Here is a 19,803-nt window from a genome sequence, read left to right on the forward strand (position 1 = left end):
AATTAAGTATGCCAAAACTAATTTCATATATTTCTGAATATATTAAAATCCCTTTTCTTTTCATTGCCATCCGAAACCCAGGAATATCACTCAATTGAAGGTCATTTACTTGTCATGTTAGTCAGACATCATTCTTTTGGAATATCTAATGTACTGAATATGTCTTTCCCTGATTACTTTTACTTTACCAAAAAGAAAAATAATGTTTTCCTGGAAATGAAACAAAGTCCAAACAAATTCGATAGCTGCTGATATTTCACCAGAAGTTTTAAACACCTCCAAATCCACAAGAGGTAAACACATTAGTTTTATTACAGCTAGTACATAATAAAAATTAAGACAGCTATTTTAGGAAAATTAATGCAAGTAGAAAAACTGATTAAAGTTTGCTCGCTAAAAGTCCTGTCATCAGCACTTTTATTTAGTTTAGAATAGGTTGGAATATAAATACATAACAATATGTCCTTACTTATCATGGGCAGTCTTTTACATAACAAAAATTTGTGGTCAACATTTTGTACGACAAAAGAAAAATAAATCTGTAAATTATCAGAAAAGGAGCAGATGCAACAATATAGGAAAATAATACATTTTATATAAATTATAAAGGACAGTTACAATGAAAATACATTACTTTCCCCTCTAGCTCAATCTTAGAAAATAAAGTCAATGCGTATTATCCTGTGAGCTGCTAAGACTGATAGACACTATGGGCTTTCAGAAGACTGTGGTCAGAGATGAAACGTTATCTTGGTGTCACACGTTGTTTTTAGTTCTTAACTGGAGTTGAGCTTCCTTTCGTTGTCTTCTTTAAGTGGTGGTAGTTTGGCAAGATTTTCATCAGGAAATCCAGCTGTAGTGTCTGGGGCTAAAAAAGTAGGACAGTTAGGAAATTAACTAGCAGGAAGCAAAGCCAAGAGTACTAGGTAGAAATGCTTATTTCTAGGTCATGGAACTATAGGAGATTTTCACATATTTTTGCTTACCTGCTTTATTTGTTTTTATTTTTACAATAAACATGTATTAGTTTGGTAATTAGAAAAAGTCATACGATTTTATACATAAAAATAACGTGTAATATGGACACTGATTGTATATAGAAATCGGTTTTCAACCTTTCAACCTTGCCTTCCTAGATTTCACCGTGGTCCCTAAAAACAAGACCACGTAAGTAAAATAACCAAGTACATCGCTTCCCACGTTACCGACCCAGCCACACAGCTGCAATACCCTCAGCTGATTGTCACTGGTCATATACTAGCATCGCTTGAGTTTCTCTGACTGTAAAACTCATTTGGGGCACTTGTGAAAAATACGGGTTTCTAGGCCCCTTCCTTAGACACTATGACTTCGTAATTCCACTGCAAATATATCCCAATGTTAGGGCTGTTTCACTGATGCTTTATTTTAATTGTTAGCGTTTCAAAATTGTGGACTTACTGCCCCTCTTAAAACAATTACGTGCTATTTTAGGACAACCGGCAGCCCTAGAAGAACTCTTTTTAAAGAGAGGGTCTGGTACCTGTGGTCGCTCAGTCTGCACTCGCCGAAGGCAGCCTGCACCGTAGATCACAGTATTCTCAGGGATGACCTCAAAAGTATTCAGGCTGCAACAGGCGCCAATGATACAGCCGCTCGTCAATACGACGTTTCTGCCCACGTACGCTGCACGCAAAATATACAGACAGAATTGCCATTTCAGAAATCAAGTGATTAGAATGCTGGTTTTTTCCTAAGATGATTTAGGTATAAAAATGCAAACGGGCGTAAAAAAGAAAGAAAGAAAATACTTCAGCTGAGCATCTGTAGAGCGCTGAGGTAGTCAGCACGAGCTATAGTTAGACGCACTCGGAACAGAGCTCTGCAGCTAACTAGCTGTGTGACCTTGGGGAAGTTCCTGTAAATTCTGAGCTCGAGTTTATCTATAAAAGGGAGAGATCATCCTACTTCTCAGTTTGCTGCAAGGAATAAACGAGATAATAAATGTAAGGAGTGAGCACAGATTTGACTCATAGTAAGCATATAATGAAAAAAAAAAAGACAATGATAATAATCGGAAATCCAAGTAAAAATAAAAACCATTAAGTAGGTTAACAAAAAGTCTAGTTTTATTATTTTAAAAAAAGCAGCACTTTCATGCCAATCAGGCTCCAGGAAGGTAAGTCACTATTCTGCATGAAAGAAATACTGTCGTTCAGGGCCTGTCCGGACCCTCGTAGGACAGAGTGCCTGGCACTGCTCCCCAGCGGCGGTGGTGACATTCCATGACCCTCTGCCTGGCCCCATTTATGATAAGTAGCTTACACTGGTTTCTCATTGGCTAGGGTAAAGGAATCCTGACAGTGAAGAAAGCAAGCTGCCAGAGAAGCTGACTCTTCTTTAACACTATGATAACGCTAACTAACGAAACTATCACAGACACTAGTATTTAGCAGGAACCTTCTTCTTTATGGTTTCATCCAGTCTTGATTTAAATGTACACAGCTGGTCTCTTAATGTATTAACCACATGACCAGATAACCACATAACTAGATGAAGAATCAATCAGGCAAAGAATGAGTCTCACAGCTACCTTAATCCCCTTCTAACCACACCTTCCAAGCATCCCACCTTGCCACAGATTTTTACATAGCTGTTGTCCCAGGACCCCACAAAGGGAAAGGAGATAATTACGTGTCACAATGAAACTCTGAGCATAATTTACCTTTTGATTCGATAACATTATTATCTCCCATTTTCATGGCTTGAGAATCTGTAAGCCAGAGTTAAGTAAATACTGTAAATCTTCCCCCTACTAACACAGTATATCCTTATACAGCACTGGGTCGGGGGCAGGGGGGCGGGAAAGGGTGTGCAGGCTTGCCCTTGCCAGAACTCTTCGCTCTCAACAAACTGAAAGCAAAGTTTTAATCTTTAAACAAAAACTTCTCTGAGAGTGAATAAATAACTTATTGTTTTTTAAAGAAATGAGTACCTTGCAAGCAGTCAAGAATCAAATGGTCTATTGGATTGGGCAAATCTGCTGCAAGACTTCTTTAAAATGTTAAAAAGCAAAGATGTCACTTTGAAGACTAAGGTGCTCTTGACCCAAACCATGGTATTTCCAATCGCCTCACGTGCATGAGAAAGCAAATACTGAAGACTGAAGAAGAACCGGTGCATGGGAATTATGGTGCTGGCGGAGAAAGCTGAATCTACCATGGACTGCCGGGAGAGCGAACAAATCCGTCTCGGAAGAACTACAGCCAGAACGCTGCTTAGAAGTGAGGACAGCAAGACTTCATCTCATGTACTTTGGACATGTTATCAGAAGGGACAAGTCCCTGGAGGAGGGCATCATGCTCGGTGAGAAGAGGGTCAGCAAAAAAGGAGGAAGACCTGAAACTGACACAGTGGCTGCAACAATGGCCTCAAACCAGGCAACGATTGTGCGGACGGCGCGGGAGCAGGCAGTGTTTGGCTCAGTTGTATACAGGATTGCTGTGAGTCAGAACCAACTCAGTGGCACCTGACAACAACATACTCCAATTCTATAGGAGTAACACATTTCCACAATTGTTTTGAGAAAATTAAAACTATCGCTCACCCAATTACTTAAAGATAACACTACCAACGATTTGATATAGCTTTAAAGTTAAAAATATATATTTATGTATATATGAATACATATATATATATTTTCCTAAATATAACTGGAAACTCTGGTGGTGTAGAGGTTAAGGGCTATGGCTGCTAATCAAAAAGGTGGCAGTTTGAATCCACCAGGCACTCCCTGGAAACTCTATGGGGCAGTTCTACTCTGCCCTGGGTTGCTATGGGTCAGAATCGACTCAATGGCAGTGGGTTTGGTTTTTGTTTTTATATAACTAGAAACCAACCTGTATGAAAATAAAAGTTTTACAGCTTATTTTATTCAGTTTGCTTAAATTTGCAAGCATTTTTCCATGCCATTAAAAACTTTTAAAAACATAATTTTTAATGACTGCTTAGCGATCCTGGTGGTCCATTTTATGCTTATAGCTTAATTTATTTAAATATTTTGCTATCGTTGAACATTTAGATTTTTTTCTCCAAAATTTTTCTATTATAAACTGATGCTTTAATGACACCATGAAAGGATTTTACTGTCTTCCTAAAGTACAAAGGACTCTGGGAGGAAAAACAAAGAATGCAGCCTTTTCATTCCATCCCACCTGCCACTTCCTTGTATCAGACAACTCACTGTCTACCTAAGACTGTACAGGAAGCAAGCTGACAAAGCCACGGTTCTGCCATCAGGAAGGAGGCCAAGATTACTCTCTTTCTGTGTCTACTGCTGCTCAGCCATTGGTACCTGCCAATGAGTTGTCTTATCAGCAATAGCAAGATGGTACCTTCAAATCACTGAGCTAAAGGTGTGTGTGTGTGTGTCTGAAAATGCCATTCTTCATTTACTCTACTGGGTTATTCACTGGAACAGAAGGGTTTTTTGTTTTTTTTTTTTAATATTGTAAACAAGTCTTTTCAAAGACCTGGATTGTCTAGTCCTAAAAAGGTAATTATTTAGAGAGAGAAATTATGACACTTTCTATACGGGGAGAGCTGTAACTGACAGACAGCTGGGAAGGATTTATCTTAACATAAAGGATACAACAGCCAACTTCAAACACATTATTGGTGCCAATGATCATTGGTTTGGGTTCTGTGTCTTCAGCGTCAGGGGTGATATTATCGGGGTGACTGTAAAAAAAAGAGACAAATTCTCAAAAAGTCAGTAACACGATAAGCCATTCTCTTTCCACTTTAGAATTTGGGTAATTCTCCAGAAATTTTATCTTAAAATATATAACTATGTAAATTATTTCTTAATCCAAATGAATCCTTTATTCTCTATGCTGAAGAAGACTCAATTCTGAGTTTAAAAAGAGTTAATGAAATGCAGGGAAGTCAAAGGAGTGTGAAGAAGGACAGTCTTTTTCGTTTACTTTTTAGATTCAAAGTCCAGAGAGCCTTCTCCAGGACAATGTAAAAAAGGTGCTGGCTATGACTTTTAGCCTGTTAAACTGAAATCAAAATCAGCCCAAACTGAAAACATTCCCATCCTTAATTCTGATTCAAAGTTGTAGAACGAAAACAGATATTGACACAAAAAAATTATTTTATGCTGTTGGGTAGCTGAGGAGTCCCTGGGTGGCGCAAACGGTTAAGCACTCGACTGCTGGCTGCAAGGGTGGCGATTCAAAGGCAGCAGAGGCACCTCAGAGGGGAGACCTGATAATCTGCTTCCGAAAGGTTGCCGCCTTGGAAGCTCTAGCGAGCAGCACCACTCTGCACACACGGAGTCTCCAGGAGTCAGGATCGACTTGATGGCAACTAGTAGCAATTAGGTAGTTACAGTTGAAGTTTTCAGAACATAAAAAGTTTGTGGTCTAAGAGGAGGAAGCTATTTTAAGATGGTGGTTCATCTCTGACAGCCGAGTTACGGCAGAATTATAGCTGTTAGCTAGCTCACACTAAAGGTACCAGATATATTTTAAAAAGAAACTGCTTAATATAGTAAGAAACTCGCTGATTCTGAGTAAGCATTAAGACAAACCAATCTCTTTATCATAGTTAAATATTCTTCTAAGGCCCTTCTTACAAATTCCATACATTGTTGCTATAAATTAGGTGTAAGCTTGAATTTCTTGCCCAATTTTTATCTAGAAAGCCTTACAAATGCTTATGAAATTTTCATAGCTATTACAGCCTAGTTCATTAAGATCATGTACATGTTCTAATATTTTGTTGATTTATCTTTAAAAGTTTAAAAATTATCTCCAGGATCCCAAATTTTTACAATATAAATCTGGGTATTAGTCTTGTAAAACACATGAAAATATATAGTAGCATTCAGTTCATGGGTCTGGACATGGGCAATAACATTTCAACCAAGACCAAGAGACTCAACCAAAAAGCACTCTGCAACGTGGCCAGCACAGCACTTGGGCGTTGGAAGTACTCAGTAAATGAGTGATTAATGAATGGATGCGGCAGTGACGCGTAAGGGAAAAATTACGAGACCAAGATTTAGAGAGTCTAGGTGGCCACCAATAAGCCATCTCACCCTGGACAAGTCTCTCTGGTGTTTGGTTTCCTCATTCACTGATCACTTATTTTGAAAAAGATCCTTAGTGTTTCTCTAGCACTAAAAATCATGGGCCTTCCAGATATCGGCTATAAAAAGTTCTTCTAGATAGCTGACATTAACAAAAACATTATCTGTGGTACTTAGTTCAGAGTATCTGAGGAGTCTTACTCACGCATTTATGATAAGGGCCTGTTCTTCTATTAGGTTCCCTTCACCAATCACTATCGGCCCGGCTTCTGCAATGATCCGTGCTTTAGGGTGGATCACTGTCCTGGGTCCTGTTAAAAATATCATGAAAAGAAATTATTTGTAAAGGCTATGTTTCCAAAATGAAGGTGAGAGGTGATTGAGGGTGGGTGAGGCTGTTGGGAAGAACATTTTCTAAACATGTGCCAGGGACCACGCTAGGCACCTTACAAATGTTACCTCCTCGGTTGTTATAATTTCGAAAAAACCCACTGCTGTCAAGTCGATTCTGACTCATAGCGGCCCTATAGGACAGAGTAGAACTGCCCCACAGAGGCATGGAGCAGCTGATTTGAACTGCTGACCTTTTGTTTAGTAGCCGACCTTTTGGTTAGCAGCTGTAGCTATTAACCACTATGACACCAGGGCTCCAATTAGTACCAAATCTCAAGCCAAGGGGAGTGGAAGCAGCAGAGGCTGCGGAGCCAGAAAACTCTGGCTCATCTCCATTTTGAAGCCTCTGTCATCTCAGCTGTGAAATGGGGGTGCTGACAACAGCAGTTGTGCAGGACTGTTGTAAGGGTTAGATGAGACAATGTCTGTAGACGCAGTATCGGCCATGTAGCTCGCAATAACAATTCCCTTCCTTTCCTTCATAGAATCGACTCGACGGCACTGGGTTGGGTTTCCTTCATAAAGGTAACAATCTTTGCTTGTAATGTGGTGCTTTCTTGTTCAATATGCCACAGGCTGAGCCTTTTTATGAAGTGATTAGGAGAAAATCAGGGCAGGATGGGAGCCAGAAAATATGGCACCTAACTTTAGCTTTGCACTTTGTTAATCTCCCTATTATAAGCCTACCCGCTGGAAGCAGGCAGAGCTTTTGTTGTCTGGTCTAGGATATGATTTTAACCAGTTCAAGGTTGAAAAGGTTAAAGCGAGGCAGTGGGAGGAGCCACATGTGATCAGTGGAATCTAACACTCACATAGGGAGGCCTGAGGCAATGCCTCATCTCCAAACTAAGGGAGCAGGAAGAAGTCTTACCACACCAACGCTGGGTCAGGGCAGTGAGGCAGAGGCACAGCACCCCCAAATCAGGACACATACCTGGAATGGTAACACACTCCCTCCCCCTATTTTAGTTACCCACCAGGCCTAGCGTTTTTTCAATCACGAAACCACTGACAAGAAAACATATCCTCCTTGTAGCCTCTCTTTCCAACCCCTCTGTTCCCCCCCAGCACCAAGGCTATTTTTATTGGTAAACAGTGAAGAGGAGGTAACTGACTCTGGAATAAGGGAGGGTGGGCAAAAGTGTCGGGGGAAGGTGGGAAGGGGGTTAGGAAGATGACATTGTCCATGAAATTCAGCATTCAATTGTACAAATTGTTATTCGATAATCTATATATTGCATACTTATTAAGAGCTAACGAATAACTTTATTGTAATATACAAAACCACTCATTCTGTCTGAAAAACAGAAGAAAAGGGACTGTTATACTCCTCTACTCAGGTATCAGGGTAATACCTGCTTGTAATCAGGGGAGAAAATTCCCAACCTTCTTGTAGGGCAGTAAGGAGATTAAGGTATTTCTGATAACGAGCTTCAAAATTCTGAGACAGGAGGAAGAGATGGTATCTGAGATAGAGAGGAGACCCTTTGCCACTGCTGGGTAAGTAGCCGCAGGCACCAGATACTGTCCTCATCCTTGAGCCAATGCTTTTGACAAGCAAGGACATGTAAGAAGTTACTTGAGGATGGGTTAACAAGAGTATCGCTGGGATCGATGGATTTCTTCAAAAGTTCCTCTAAAGTGTAACTTTGGAAACAGTTCATAATTCCATTTCCCCTTTCAAAATTTATATAATACGTGTTTGTTATAGAAAACTAAAACATTCAAATAAACACACATTTTAAAAATTAAAACAACCTTAAATCTCATGTCTTCTTGCACAATATTTAAAAATAATGCCTGCTGTGTTTTAACCCTGGTGGCACAGTAGTTAAGAGCTATGGCCGCTAACCAAAAGGCTAGCAGTTCGAATCCACAGGCACTCCTCGGAAACCCTATGGGGCAGTTCCACTCTGTCCTGTAGGGTCGCTATGAGTCAGAATTGACTGGACAGCAATGGGTAGTAGTAGCAGTGTTTCAGCCAGGTGTTTTATTATTGTTATTATATTTTTATCATTATTAATAAGCCTGTTGCCATCAAGTTGATTCTGACTCATGGTGATCCCATGTGTTATGGAGTAGAACTGCTCCATAGGGTTTTCTTGGCTGTAACCTTTACAGAAACACATTGCTAGGCCTTTCTTTCATGGTGCCACTGGGTGGGTTCGAACCACCAACCTTTAGGTTAGTAAAGCCATTGCCATTGAGTCGATTCCAGTTCGTAGTGACCCTATAGGACAGAGTATAACTGCCCCACAGTTTCCAAGGAGCACCAGGTGGATTCAAACTGCTGACCTTTTGGTTAGCTGGCGTAGCTCTTAACCACTGCGCCACCAGGGTTTCCTTAGGTTAGTAGTAGAGCGCAAACCCCTATCATCATTAATAAGTTATTTAATAACTGGAAAGCTCACGGTTTTAAATCTGAGGCCCTTGTCCTAGGAGGTAAAACACACCAGCAGCTTAGTCTAGACCTGTGACCAAGACACCATCTCCACCTGGTGGCAGCACTGCCAAACTACAGACCCTGGCGTTTCAAGGACAAAACAACTTAAAAGGTACAACCAACAACTTTGAGGAGCCCTGGTGGGCAGTGGTTAAGAGCTATAGCAAGCTACCACTGCTAACTAAAAGGTCGGCAGTTCAAATCCATTAGCCGCTCCTTGGAAACCCTATAGGGCAGTTCTACTCTGGCGTATAGGGTCACTATGAGTCAGAATTGACTCCATAGCAACGGGTTTGGTTTTTTTTGGTTATCAACTTTGAGTTGTGAAGTAACAGCAAATGTCACAGGCAGTAATAGTTCCCTAAGCCTCTCGTAGGTCTTTTTGGGGGCACAGAATAGAGAGGTTAGCATATGTACTTCAAGATAAGTGACTGCTAAGATTTCGATTTGGTGAACTTTTAAACCAATGTTCAGACTGAGGTGGGTGATTCATGTAACTCAGCTTTGTCTCTGCCACGGTTTTCTGCTGGAGGTCGGGCAGCAGGAGGCCCGGCCGTTGGAACACTACTCCAAATCGCAGGTGCTGACCGTGAAGCTTTTCTGTAAGCAATAAACACTTTTGCCTAGATTGGCTCTGAATTCAGACCAAATTTAAGGGTCTTGAGGTTAAAGCACTTTAAAAATAACAATCTGTCATCATGGAGAGTTTTTTTTTTTAAACCTGTTATGAACCTTCTTGGAGCTCTTTCTGGCAGAGTAGTTTGTATATTTTCTTACCAAATGTACTGAAACCCTATTTGGCTTATCTCCTTGTTTGGATAAATGTGCCTGGGGTTGGGGCTGCCTTACTGGCTCATGAATTATTTTTCTAAATGGTTCGCTGGCCTTGGTGCAATGCAGCCAGAAAGACATTCCTTGCGTTAAATTTCAATTTCCCTCATTTGGTAAAGGGTGCTTTTCCTATCTATCTTTGCCACAGAAAGCAATCTTTGTGTACGTTTTCACGTGTCAATAAATAATTCAAAAAGCCACAAGCTCTCTTTGGAAAATTAAAACAATTTCCTTACCTGTAAGCTGAAGTACCTGTAAGAGCTGCTTCTATATACCATGAATACCTCAAGCCAAAGCCACTGTTTAGCCTTACTGAAAAAGAGCTCTACAAGAAAAGGGAGGCTTGGGCTCTGTATTAAAAACTCTAATGGAAAGACAGAATAAGTGGGACAAAGTGCTTCCATCACAAAGTTTTTTCACGGGGCCCAGCTCTCCCCTCACATTATGGCGTCCCAAGCAAGCCCCGTCCTAAACCAAGAGTCTGCCTTTCTTTTATCTTATCACGGGGCCATGGGACTGCGCTTAGAGGTGCCTTCCTGAGATGCTCTTCAGCTTTCAAAAGAAAGATTTACAGACATTATTCATGGCCCATGAATCAAGATAGCCTAATTAAAAACAGGCTCGATACTACGAAACCTTATTTACTCAGATTATGATTAATGACTGAGCTGTTAGTTTTTGCATGGTTTCTTTCTGAGAGGTCTCTACTGGGGGCCTGGGGGACGTCAGACTCCAGCAGAGCCTCAAGTCCTGGGGTTCCTGGCTAAGAAAAGGACACTTCAAAGCTTCTGACTGACCAGCTTCTCCCCTAAACCAAATACCTGGCATTCTAGGAAAATGGAAGATTGGGCTTCAAGTTCTGCTACACTGAAAGACAGCAAAGGAAAAAACAATTTCTCTCCTAAATATTTCTGAAAGGAATAAACTGATAAAAATATGAACAACTAGGGGATGGAAAGCTACACGTAACATCCCGAAGAGCTATCAGTTAAACTACACTTAAGCGTATTGCTACTTAACCCAGAAAACAGAACTTCCTAAGTAACCAGATCCCCACATCCGAAGCGCTACAGAAGAAGATTTAAATTGATTATTCCAGGAACTTAAGGGAAAACAAAAACAGCAAAAGCCCTAAAATGAAAAATAAAATATGTTGGGGAGAGTGAGTTTTAATCAGATAAGTTATTGCCACTCTCTGCTTTGATTTAACTTTATATATGCCAGGAGCTAAAATTTCTAAAGAAAAATCAATTAACAATAGTCAAGGGATTAAAGATGTTTTAAACCAAGTACAACAACGATAGAAATGATTATCTAAATACCAATTCTGGAAAACTCCATATGGATATATATATAATGAAAAGTAAGAAGTACACAAAAAGGAAATGAGCTAAGAATTCCGGAAAAGAGAATGCTGGGTAATTATATCACTCTTCTGAATCTTTCCCCTAATTTTTAAAATTGAGATGTTTCTGTAAAGTATTAGAGCAAATTTTCTTGTTTTAAAAAACTGGGTCAAAAAATAAATATAACAAATATTAACTTAGGTCCAATCTGGAATAAACCTCAATTCATTATAGACTTAAAAAAATTACTTTCTATGCTGTAATCCATCACTGAAAACCTGTGTGGAACTCGCATTTTATATTTGAAGCATCAGAGCTGCATGCTATGGGTTAGTGGTGAGATATCAGGGAGAAAGCAGTCGTAAACACGTCGCTTCCTTATAGAACTTCCACACTTAGGGAAGGTAGGAGGGGAACAAGTATAAGGAAGGGGCAGGGGCATCCAGTAGTGAAAGCCAGAGGGAGAGAGAAAGTGAGCGCCTGGATCCCAAGCAGTAGCCAGCCCATCCTTTGTTTTCATGGCATCTAGAACAGCTTCTGTAGGTAACAGAACTTATTTCAAATCTGAATTGCACTCACACATACACATACATGTATACCTGTATGTGTACTTCTGCCTGTAAAGTAGATATATCTATACTGTCTACGTACCTATTATATAGTAGGGAGCCCTGGTTGCGCAATGGTTAAGAGTTCAGCTGTTAACCAAGAGGTTGGCAGTTCGAATCCAGCATCTGCTCCTTGGAAACCTTATGGGGCAGTTCTGCCCTGTCCTACAGGGTCACTATGAGTCAGCACTGACTTGACGGCAATGCGTGGGTTTTTTATCATTTAGTAGATACTGCATACTTATTCTTTAAAATGAGGGAGAACTAGAAATGCAAGGGAAAACTTACATCATTAACTCCATTATTTTAGAATTTATAGAATTATAGAATACCTTGTGTGCTATTATTCAGTTATTCCAAGAATCAGGATGGTATCATAAATATCAGAGCAAAAACAATGCAGAGGAGCATTGTGATAAACATAATTTCTCCCCATAAAACGTCTGCGAGCAGTTTAAGTGATACCAAAGATGACGAGTTAGCGCAGCACAACAAGGGAACAGGGTCATTTTCTAAACGTGGAGATTCTGTCAACGTAAACTAAGTAAATAAATCCAACCTGGTGAATTCCTAACAACGTTTCATAATCCTGGCCCAACCTTCACTGGTTTTATAAGACGTGATGCCTAAATTGGTTGGAGGCTCAGACTTACCAGGGAAAAAAAATCACATTACAGTTGTTTTTTCTATTAAAGAAACTGAGGATGCGGACGGGGCGTATTTTCTCTCTGAAAGTGTACCGGGCTCCCTGGAAGGTCTACTCTGGTGGCATGTAGGTGATACCTAGCTGCTGATAAGGACGGGCTCACGTTTATAAAGCTGCAGAGGCAGCACATCCAGTGAAAACATGTGTGAAAGAACTGAGGAAAATGTGAGTTTCGGGGACTTAATCATGTTCACATAAGCATGAACACATGTTGAATCATTTATTTGATCTAAATGTTGGACTTGACCTCTAGCAAGGTTGCCATGATAAGATTTAATGTGCTAAGAGCTAACATTTATTGCAGGCTTACTACGTGCTAGGTACTGGGCAATGACTTTCACAAACATTGAATCCTCCAACAAACCTTGGAGGTGGGTACTTCTGTTTTTCACGTGACGGAAACTGCTCATTGCCATTGATAGTCTGTCTCTGCTTTTTCCTTGATTTCATTAGGGGCAGCAGTGTGCCCAGAAGACCACGTCCCAGCCACAACACACACAGAGAAGGGTTGTGAGGGACTTTCAGGAAAGTTGTTTGAAGGGCGCCGAGTTAACTGGGAGGTACACCCTTCTGCCTCCCCTTTCTCATCCAAGATGACTCTCGGTGCTCTAGCCAGCTCATCCTGGCCTGCAAGGCTGGAGCTTCAGAAGACGCAGCGAACAATCAACTGACCAGCCAGCCCTGAGCTGCTGACTTCTAGACATTTTTATGTAAGAGAAGACATCTCTGCATGGCTAAGCCACCACTACATGGAGCTGAACTGATCCTGATATATACAATTACACACGGGGGAGAAAGGAAGGTTAAGGAGGTTAAGTAATAGTCCACGGTAACCCAGCAGGTGAGAAACAAGGATCCTAACTCAGGTCTGCCAGCCTCCGTGGTCCACTCGCTTAACGACTGTCCAATAGAATGTAGGCTCCACAAAGGCGGTACCTTTTTCTGCCGTGTTCACTGCTGTATCCCTAGCACTAGCACAGTGCCCAGCACACAGCAGACACACAACAGGTAACTCTTGACTAAATGGATGACTTTGTTATATTGTCTCATTAGCGTATCAGACAGGAGATTAAATATAGGCTCCATCACATTATATTCATTTAGAAATGTTAAAAAGTTATGGAGAAAATACATTGTTTTGTCAATATAATTAGGACATCATTGAAATAGACACAGAAGATAATACCTAATTGGAAAGCACTGCAATAAGTTAAACCACACCAATTCTTGAGAAACAACACTAATAAACTGTTTTCTTACCTATCGTTACATCTCCTTTGATTTCACTTTCTACGCACACAACTGCTCCAGGAGCAATCTTCACACTGTGGGAAGAGAAAGGTGACATTTATGATGGGTAACACCCTCGACTACTAACTGAAAGGTTAGAGGCTCAAATCCATCCAGAGGCACCTTGGAAGAAAGGCCTGGTGATCGCCTCCCCCCAAAATCAGCCATTGAAAACCCTATGGAGCACAGTTCTGCTCTGACACACATGGGGTTGCCATGAGTTGGAACTGACTCAAGGGCAACTAGTATAGACTAATACATAGTCATAAAAAAGAATTAATAATCCGTTTATGTAAAGATTTTGGAATGATCACCAAGCTATTGTGTTAATTAAAAATAGCAAGGCACAGGAAATGGACAGGATATAGCGTGTCGCTATTTTTGTAAAAAGCGGGGAAGGAATGTACAGTATATTTAAAATATTTAACAGCAAGCAAGGTAACACTAATTTAGAAATTAATGCAGATATGAAAAATCTACAAATGTTCCAGTTTATTCTTTCACTATACATACTATAAAACTGCTTATCGAGTGTTATATAATACAAACGGTTCAAAAGACTCTAAAAGTTTCTAAATCAAATGATCATTTTTTATGTTCTGCTTTTTGACAGGGCTGTATCTAGATAAACGCTGCCCCTAGCTGGGTCATGAGCTAACAGGAGGAATTGTACAAAATGACTTCCCCATGAAGATGACAGTCACGTCTTTGGAGGCAAGTTTGTGGTGTAGCTCAAGGAAAAGTGGGCATGAAAAACATGAAAGAAAAATCGATAGTCATTAGGTAACTTGTTCTCATTGAGTAAAGACTTTTCTCAACAGCAACGATATTGCTGATGGTGTCAAATCCACTCTCAGCTTCTACGAAATAATGACAATACCATTTCAGGTATTTTTTTCTTTATAACTGATTTCGATTTCTAGTTCTCCACTGCTAATATCCAGAAATACAATAATTTTGTGTAGTGACTTTGTATCCTGCAACCTTGTTAAATCCACTTAGTTCACTTAGCTTGTTTGTTGATTCCATGTAAATAATCACGTCATCTGTGAATACAGCCATTTTTTATTTCTTCTTTTCCAATCTGTATGCCTGTTATTTTTCTGGCTAAGTCTTCCAGTATGATGTTAATTGGAGTGGTGAGAGGAGACATCCTTGCTTGTTCCCCACTCTTAGGGGAAACCAGTCTAGCTCCACAAGATTAAAAAACAAAAAACTCATGAAACTATCTTCTAAGTCATGAATTTTACATTTTAAATAAATTATTAAAACTGTAAATATCCATGTATGAAAATGCTTACTTATTTTTAATTGGACCAATCAGCTACATCATGATAAACAGAAAATATTTAAGTTGTCAAGGATTTCGTTCTATTTGGAGCCACAATCAACACCCTTGGAAGCAGTAGTCAAGAAATCACACAATGTATTGCATTGGGCAAATCTGCTGCAAAAGACCTCTGGAAAGTATTAAAAAACATTAAGATGTCACTTTGAGGACTAAGGTGCACCTGACTCAAGCCATGGTGTTTTCAATCACCTCCTATGTATGTGAAAGCTGGACAATGAATAAGGAAGACCAAAGAAGAATTGATGCTTTGAATTATGGTGCTGATGAAGAATACTGAGTATTGCATGGACCGCCGGAAGAACGAACAAACCTGTCTTGGAAGAATGGCAGCCAGAATACTCCTGGAAGCGAGGATGTCAAGACTTTGTCTTACATACTTTGGACATGTTATCAGGATGTCCCCAGAGAGGGGCATCATACTGGGTAAAGGCTCAGCAAAGAGAGGAAGACCCTCAAGGAGATGGATTAACACAATGGCTGCAATAATGGGCTCAAGCATAGCAACGATTGTGAGGATGGCACAGGAGTGGGCAGTGTTTTGTTCTGTTGTGCATAGGGTCACTAAGAGTCAGAATCGATTCAATAGCACCTAACGACAACTGAGTAGGAGAAGAAAGAAAAATTTTAGTAAGATGGAGCAGGATAACAAAGGAGAAAATCACCTGGTTCAAGTCTCTCGTTTTGTAAATGAGGAAAATGAACCTCAGAGACTAGACGTTTCTTGAAGTAAAGTTCATTCCTGGGGCATCACTGACATCAATCGTCGCATCATTCTGAATATTCTTCCTGAGATAACTGAAGGATACTGTTCTTGAATGTACCACCATTTGTAAATGCTATTTCTCTGGTTCTTTTCATTGAAAATGGGTTTGTGTGAGTTAAAATATGTAATAAATTAGTTTATATAAAATGTCTCTTGTTTTAGACCGTATTTCCCATTCCAATTTTCCATTCCCATATCCTCCTTCCTATGATTTTGTACAAACGAGTATTACTTGACATTTAACTTGTTCTGGGCAAATGACGGTCGGAATGACACACAAGTGCCCCTTAAGTTTTATGCCCAAGAGAGAGGTCCCAGGTAGTGTTTCTGTCACAATCAGCACTCTTCTGGCTGAAGCAGAAAATAATCCGTTCACTACTAGAGCAACTAAAACGTGGTCCAAACATCGTGTAGGCTGCACTGCACCTTCCGAGTGGTGCCGCGTTGGAAGGGTGTAGGCGGCTGGGATGGGAAGGCTAATTATTAAGATAAATCAGCAGCACCTTCATCTCTAGTATATATGACATACTTATAGACTACAGACTACCTACCTAAATAGGAGAAAAACCTTATCTTTAATTCATGTCACCAGAAACAATGTGTTTTCTTTTTCAAAAACAGTAGAGGGTGCTCAACATTGCTGTTACTGAAAATGGTTTTACTAAGCATTTCTCTCATCCTTCCACGAATAGTACCCAGCAATGAAGACTGGGAAACCCTGGTGGTGTAGTGGTTAAGTGCTACGGCTGCTAACCAAGAGGTCGGCAGTTTGAATCCACCAGGCGCTCCTTGGAAACTCTATCGGGCAGTTCTACTCTGTCTTATAGGGTCGCTATGAGTCGGAATCGACTCGACGGCAGTGGGTTTAATGAAGACTGCTGGAGAAGCCACAATGCCTGTTCTCACATTTTTACAAAAGAGAATGTTTACGTCCAGCATACTATTTGGAACAGGTGTAATCCCGGCGGCCTCTTTTTTGACAAACCAAACGAAACCCAAACCCACTGCTGTCCTGTCCATTCCCACTCAGAGCGACCCTACAGGACAGAGGGCTGCCCCTTAGGGTTCCCGAGGCTGTTCTCTTTAGGAAGCAGACCGTCACATCCTTCTCCCGCGGAGCGGCTGCTGGGCGATCAGTCACAGCCTTTACACCGACACGCGCGCCGCCCACTCCAGGCAGCAAGGCATCAGGGTGCGTCCAGCACTAACGTGGGTGCCTCCGAAAGCCAACCCAGAATCCCGCCGCACCCAGCGCAACAGGAAATGGGAGGTGCGCTCTCCGTCCGGGTCCCGGGAAGGGGGCGATGTCACCCTCCCCTCGCAGCCCCACCCGGACGACCCCACCTTCCGCGCAGGCGTGTTGCGGGGCGAGGGACGACGAGGTGGGAGTAAATCGGCGAACAAAAGGCGTCCTCCCGGCACCGCTTGCTCCCCCAGTCCCCGCGCCCCGCCTCCTCCCTCGGCGAACGTCAGGTCTGGGCTTCAGGTACCGTCAGACCGAGCGCCCGGAACAAGACACCGTCTCAGTGCCCGCCATGAGCGGCTAGGAACAGGTTCCACCCCAGCGGAGAGCTGGGAAGAGGCTCAGCGCAAGCAATAAACCTACCTCTTTTGAGTCTTCTCCGCCATGGTACCGCCTCGGTCTCCAATTGGAGCCGAGATCGACACAACCGCCTGGGTAAAGCGATGATCTCTACACGCGATTGGGGTGCCTGATGGGGTAGGGAGAGGGGCGGAGTCGATGGGGGCGGAGTCGATGGGGGCGGAGTCGGGGCGGGGCCGGCGATGCGGCGGGGCGGAGTCGCGGGCGGTGAGGGTGGCTCCAGGTTCCCTGTGGCTGTTCTGTACGTGGATGCGCCCGGCTGTCCTAGGCGGCGCTGCCTGGTGTCGGGGACCTAGGGACTGTCCTCCAGTTGATTTTGGCGCTGTGGCTAAGTGCTACGGCTGCTAACCAAACGGTCGGCAGTTCGAATCCGCCAGGCGCTCCTTGGAAACTCTACGGGGCAGTTCTACTCTGCCCTATAGGGTCGCTATGAGTCGGAATCGACTCGACGGCACTGGGTTTGGTTTTTTGGTTTAGGAGTCAGTAGACTCGGACTTGAGACAGCAGTTTAGTCTAACCCAGCGCGCCTCATTATGACCTCACTTGACAGCAGCAGTTGATACTGTGACCGTCCCCGCAGGCGTTCCTCCCACCTCACCGGATGCTCCTTTTCTGCCTGCTTTCCGGCCACTATGTTTTAGGATTCCTCCTCCTCCTGTGCTCTCGGTCCTTTTCTCATTCCTTATGAGCTATTCCTTCCCTAGTTTAAGTGCCCTCTACCTGCTGGCATTCTCTGATTCTCTAGGTCTGTCCTCTTTTCCGAACTTCACACCTGATTGATAATTCGATTGCCTACTTGGCATCCTCACTTGGAAGCCTCAAAGTCTTATCGAACCTAAAACTTCCGAGCGGAACTTTCGATTTTCGCCACCCCTCCCCCTTCCACTCGTCCTTTGCTCTCCACCTCGCTAAAGGAATCTTCGATTAACCCAGCTGCTCAAGCCAAAATACTCTAGAGTCATCCTAGCTGGCCCTACCTCCGAAGCCTCATGCTTCCATGTAAGCATTTCCGCGTCTCCAGAATCTACTTTAATTCTCCATCTCTGCAGTTGTTTCTTTTCCTTATCCGCTACAGTAAGCCCGTGGTACTAAAAAATACCGAACCAGTTGTGCTGAGTCCACTCCCACTCATGGTGACCCCATGCGTGTCAGAGTAGAGCTTTGTTCCCTAAGGTTTTCAGTGGCTGATTTTTCAGAAGTAGATGGCAAAGGCCCTTTTTCTGAGGTGCATCTGGGTAGACTGGAAGCCCACATGTTTGGGACATGCTACACCTATAATTCTTTAATAAAAAGAGTTGTTTACATTTCTGTCTCTGAAGTAGATTGAGAGCTTCTTGAGGGATGGGACTATGTCTTATTTTCATCCTTATATTCCTAGCATTTATCACAGGGTCTGTCAAAATGGTAGCCCAATACTGCTCATAATTTTTTTTTCCCAGACATAACCATTATTAATATTCTGGTGCATTTCGGTCTTTTCTGTCTGCATATATATTTGCATACATATACACACTTCAGTAAATGTGGAATTGCATTGTACATACTATTTTATAACCTACTTCTTTCAGTTTAAAGAATATTGTGTGAATATTTACATGTCATTACAGATTTCTCCAAATCGTTTCACAATGGAAGTGCTGTATTTCATTAATGGTGCAGGCATGCAGTTTTCATCTCAAACTCATCTGTCCTCCAGACTCAACAGACTTTCCACCATCTCTGTCTCTGCTAGTTGGCTCACCATTACCTCAGACTCCCACCCTAGAAACTGAGCTCTTCCCTCCCCTCACATAATTTTAATTATTCAGTTGTTTACCTTCAACTGCATTCAGCCAACCAGCTTCATACCGAATACCTTTACGTGCTTTATCTAATCTTCCTAACAATTTTGTTGAGGCAGGAATTAGGTATGTCTAATTTTAATCTGAATAAGGAAGACCGAAGAATTGATGCCTTTAAATTATGGTGTTGGCGAAGAATACTGAATATACCATGGACTGCCAGAAGAACGAACAAAACTGCCTTGGAAGAAGTACAACCAGAATGTTTCTTAGAAGCAAGGATGGCGAGACTTTGTATTATGTATTTTGGACATGTTATCAGGAGGGACCAGTCCCTGAAGAAAGACATCATGCTTGGTTAAAATAGAGGGTCAGCAAAAAAGAGGAAGACCCTCAGCGAGATGGACTGACACAGTGGCTACAACGATGGGCTCAAGCATAAAAATGACTGTGAGGATGGTGCAGGACCGGCAGTGTTCCCCTCTGTTATACATCGAGTCACTATGAGTCGGAACTGACTCGACTGCACCTGACAATAACAACAATTTTAAGATGAAGGCGCTCAGCCTTGGAGAGGTAAAGTGACTTGCTGAAAGCTCCTCAGTCAATAGA

At 41.9% G+C, this 19,803-nt stretch overlaps 1 protein-coding gene across 1 annotated transcript; it reads right to left on the minus strand.

Moving 5' to 3' along the window:
• Positions 1 to 345: 345 nt before the first annotated feature.
• Positions 346 to 17,519, minus strand: DCTN6 (dynactin subunit 6). The gene is made up of 7 exons (XM_049866753.1): positions 17,414 to 17,519; positions 13,664 to 13,728; positions 6,282 to 6,387; positions 4,631 to 4,719; positions 2,705 to 2,752; positions 1,523 to 1,665; positions 346 to 868 (listed from the first exon to the last, which is right to left on the minus strand). Exons 1-7 carry the CDS (start codon positions 17,434 to 17,436, stop codon positions 770 to 772), a joined length of 573 nt encoding a protein of 190 aa, XP_049722710.1. The 5' UTR covers positions 17,437 to 17,519; the 3' UTR covers positions 346 to 769.
• Between the last annotated feature and the right edge of the window lie 2,284 nt (positions 17,520 to 19,803).

The sequence above is a fragment of the Elephas maximus genome, chromosome 22 (assembly GCF_024166365.1).
Source record: "Elephas maximus indicus isolate mEleMax1 chromosome 22, mEleMax1 primary haplotype, whole genome shotgun sequence".
Taxonomy (NCBI): domain Eukaryota; kingdom Metazoa; phylum Chordata; class Mammalia; order Proboscidea; family Elephantidae; genus Elephas; species Elephas maximus.

What these genes read in the sequence shown, in the direction of transcription:
- DCTN6 (XM_049866753.1), bottom strand. Translation starts at nt 17,436, where the DNA reads ATGGCGGAGAAGACTCAAAAGAG. An exon ending in CAAAGGAGATGTAACGATAG is followed by an intron (nt 6,388 to 13,663) that starts GTAAGAAAACAG and finishes TATTTTTAACAG; the next exon opens with GACCCAGGACAGTGATCCAC. An exon ending in CAGGCCCTTATCATAAATGC is followed by an intron (nt 4,720 to 6,281) that starts GTGAGTAAGACT and finishes TTTTTTTTACAG; the next exon opens with TCACCCCGATAATATCACCC.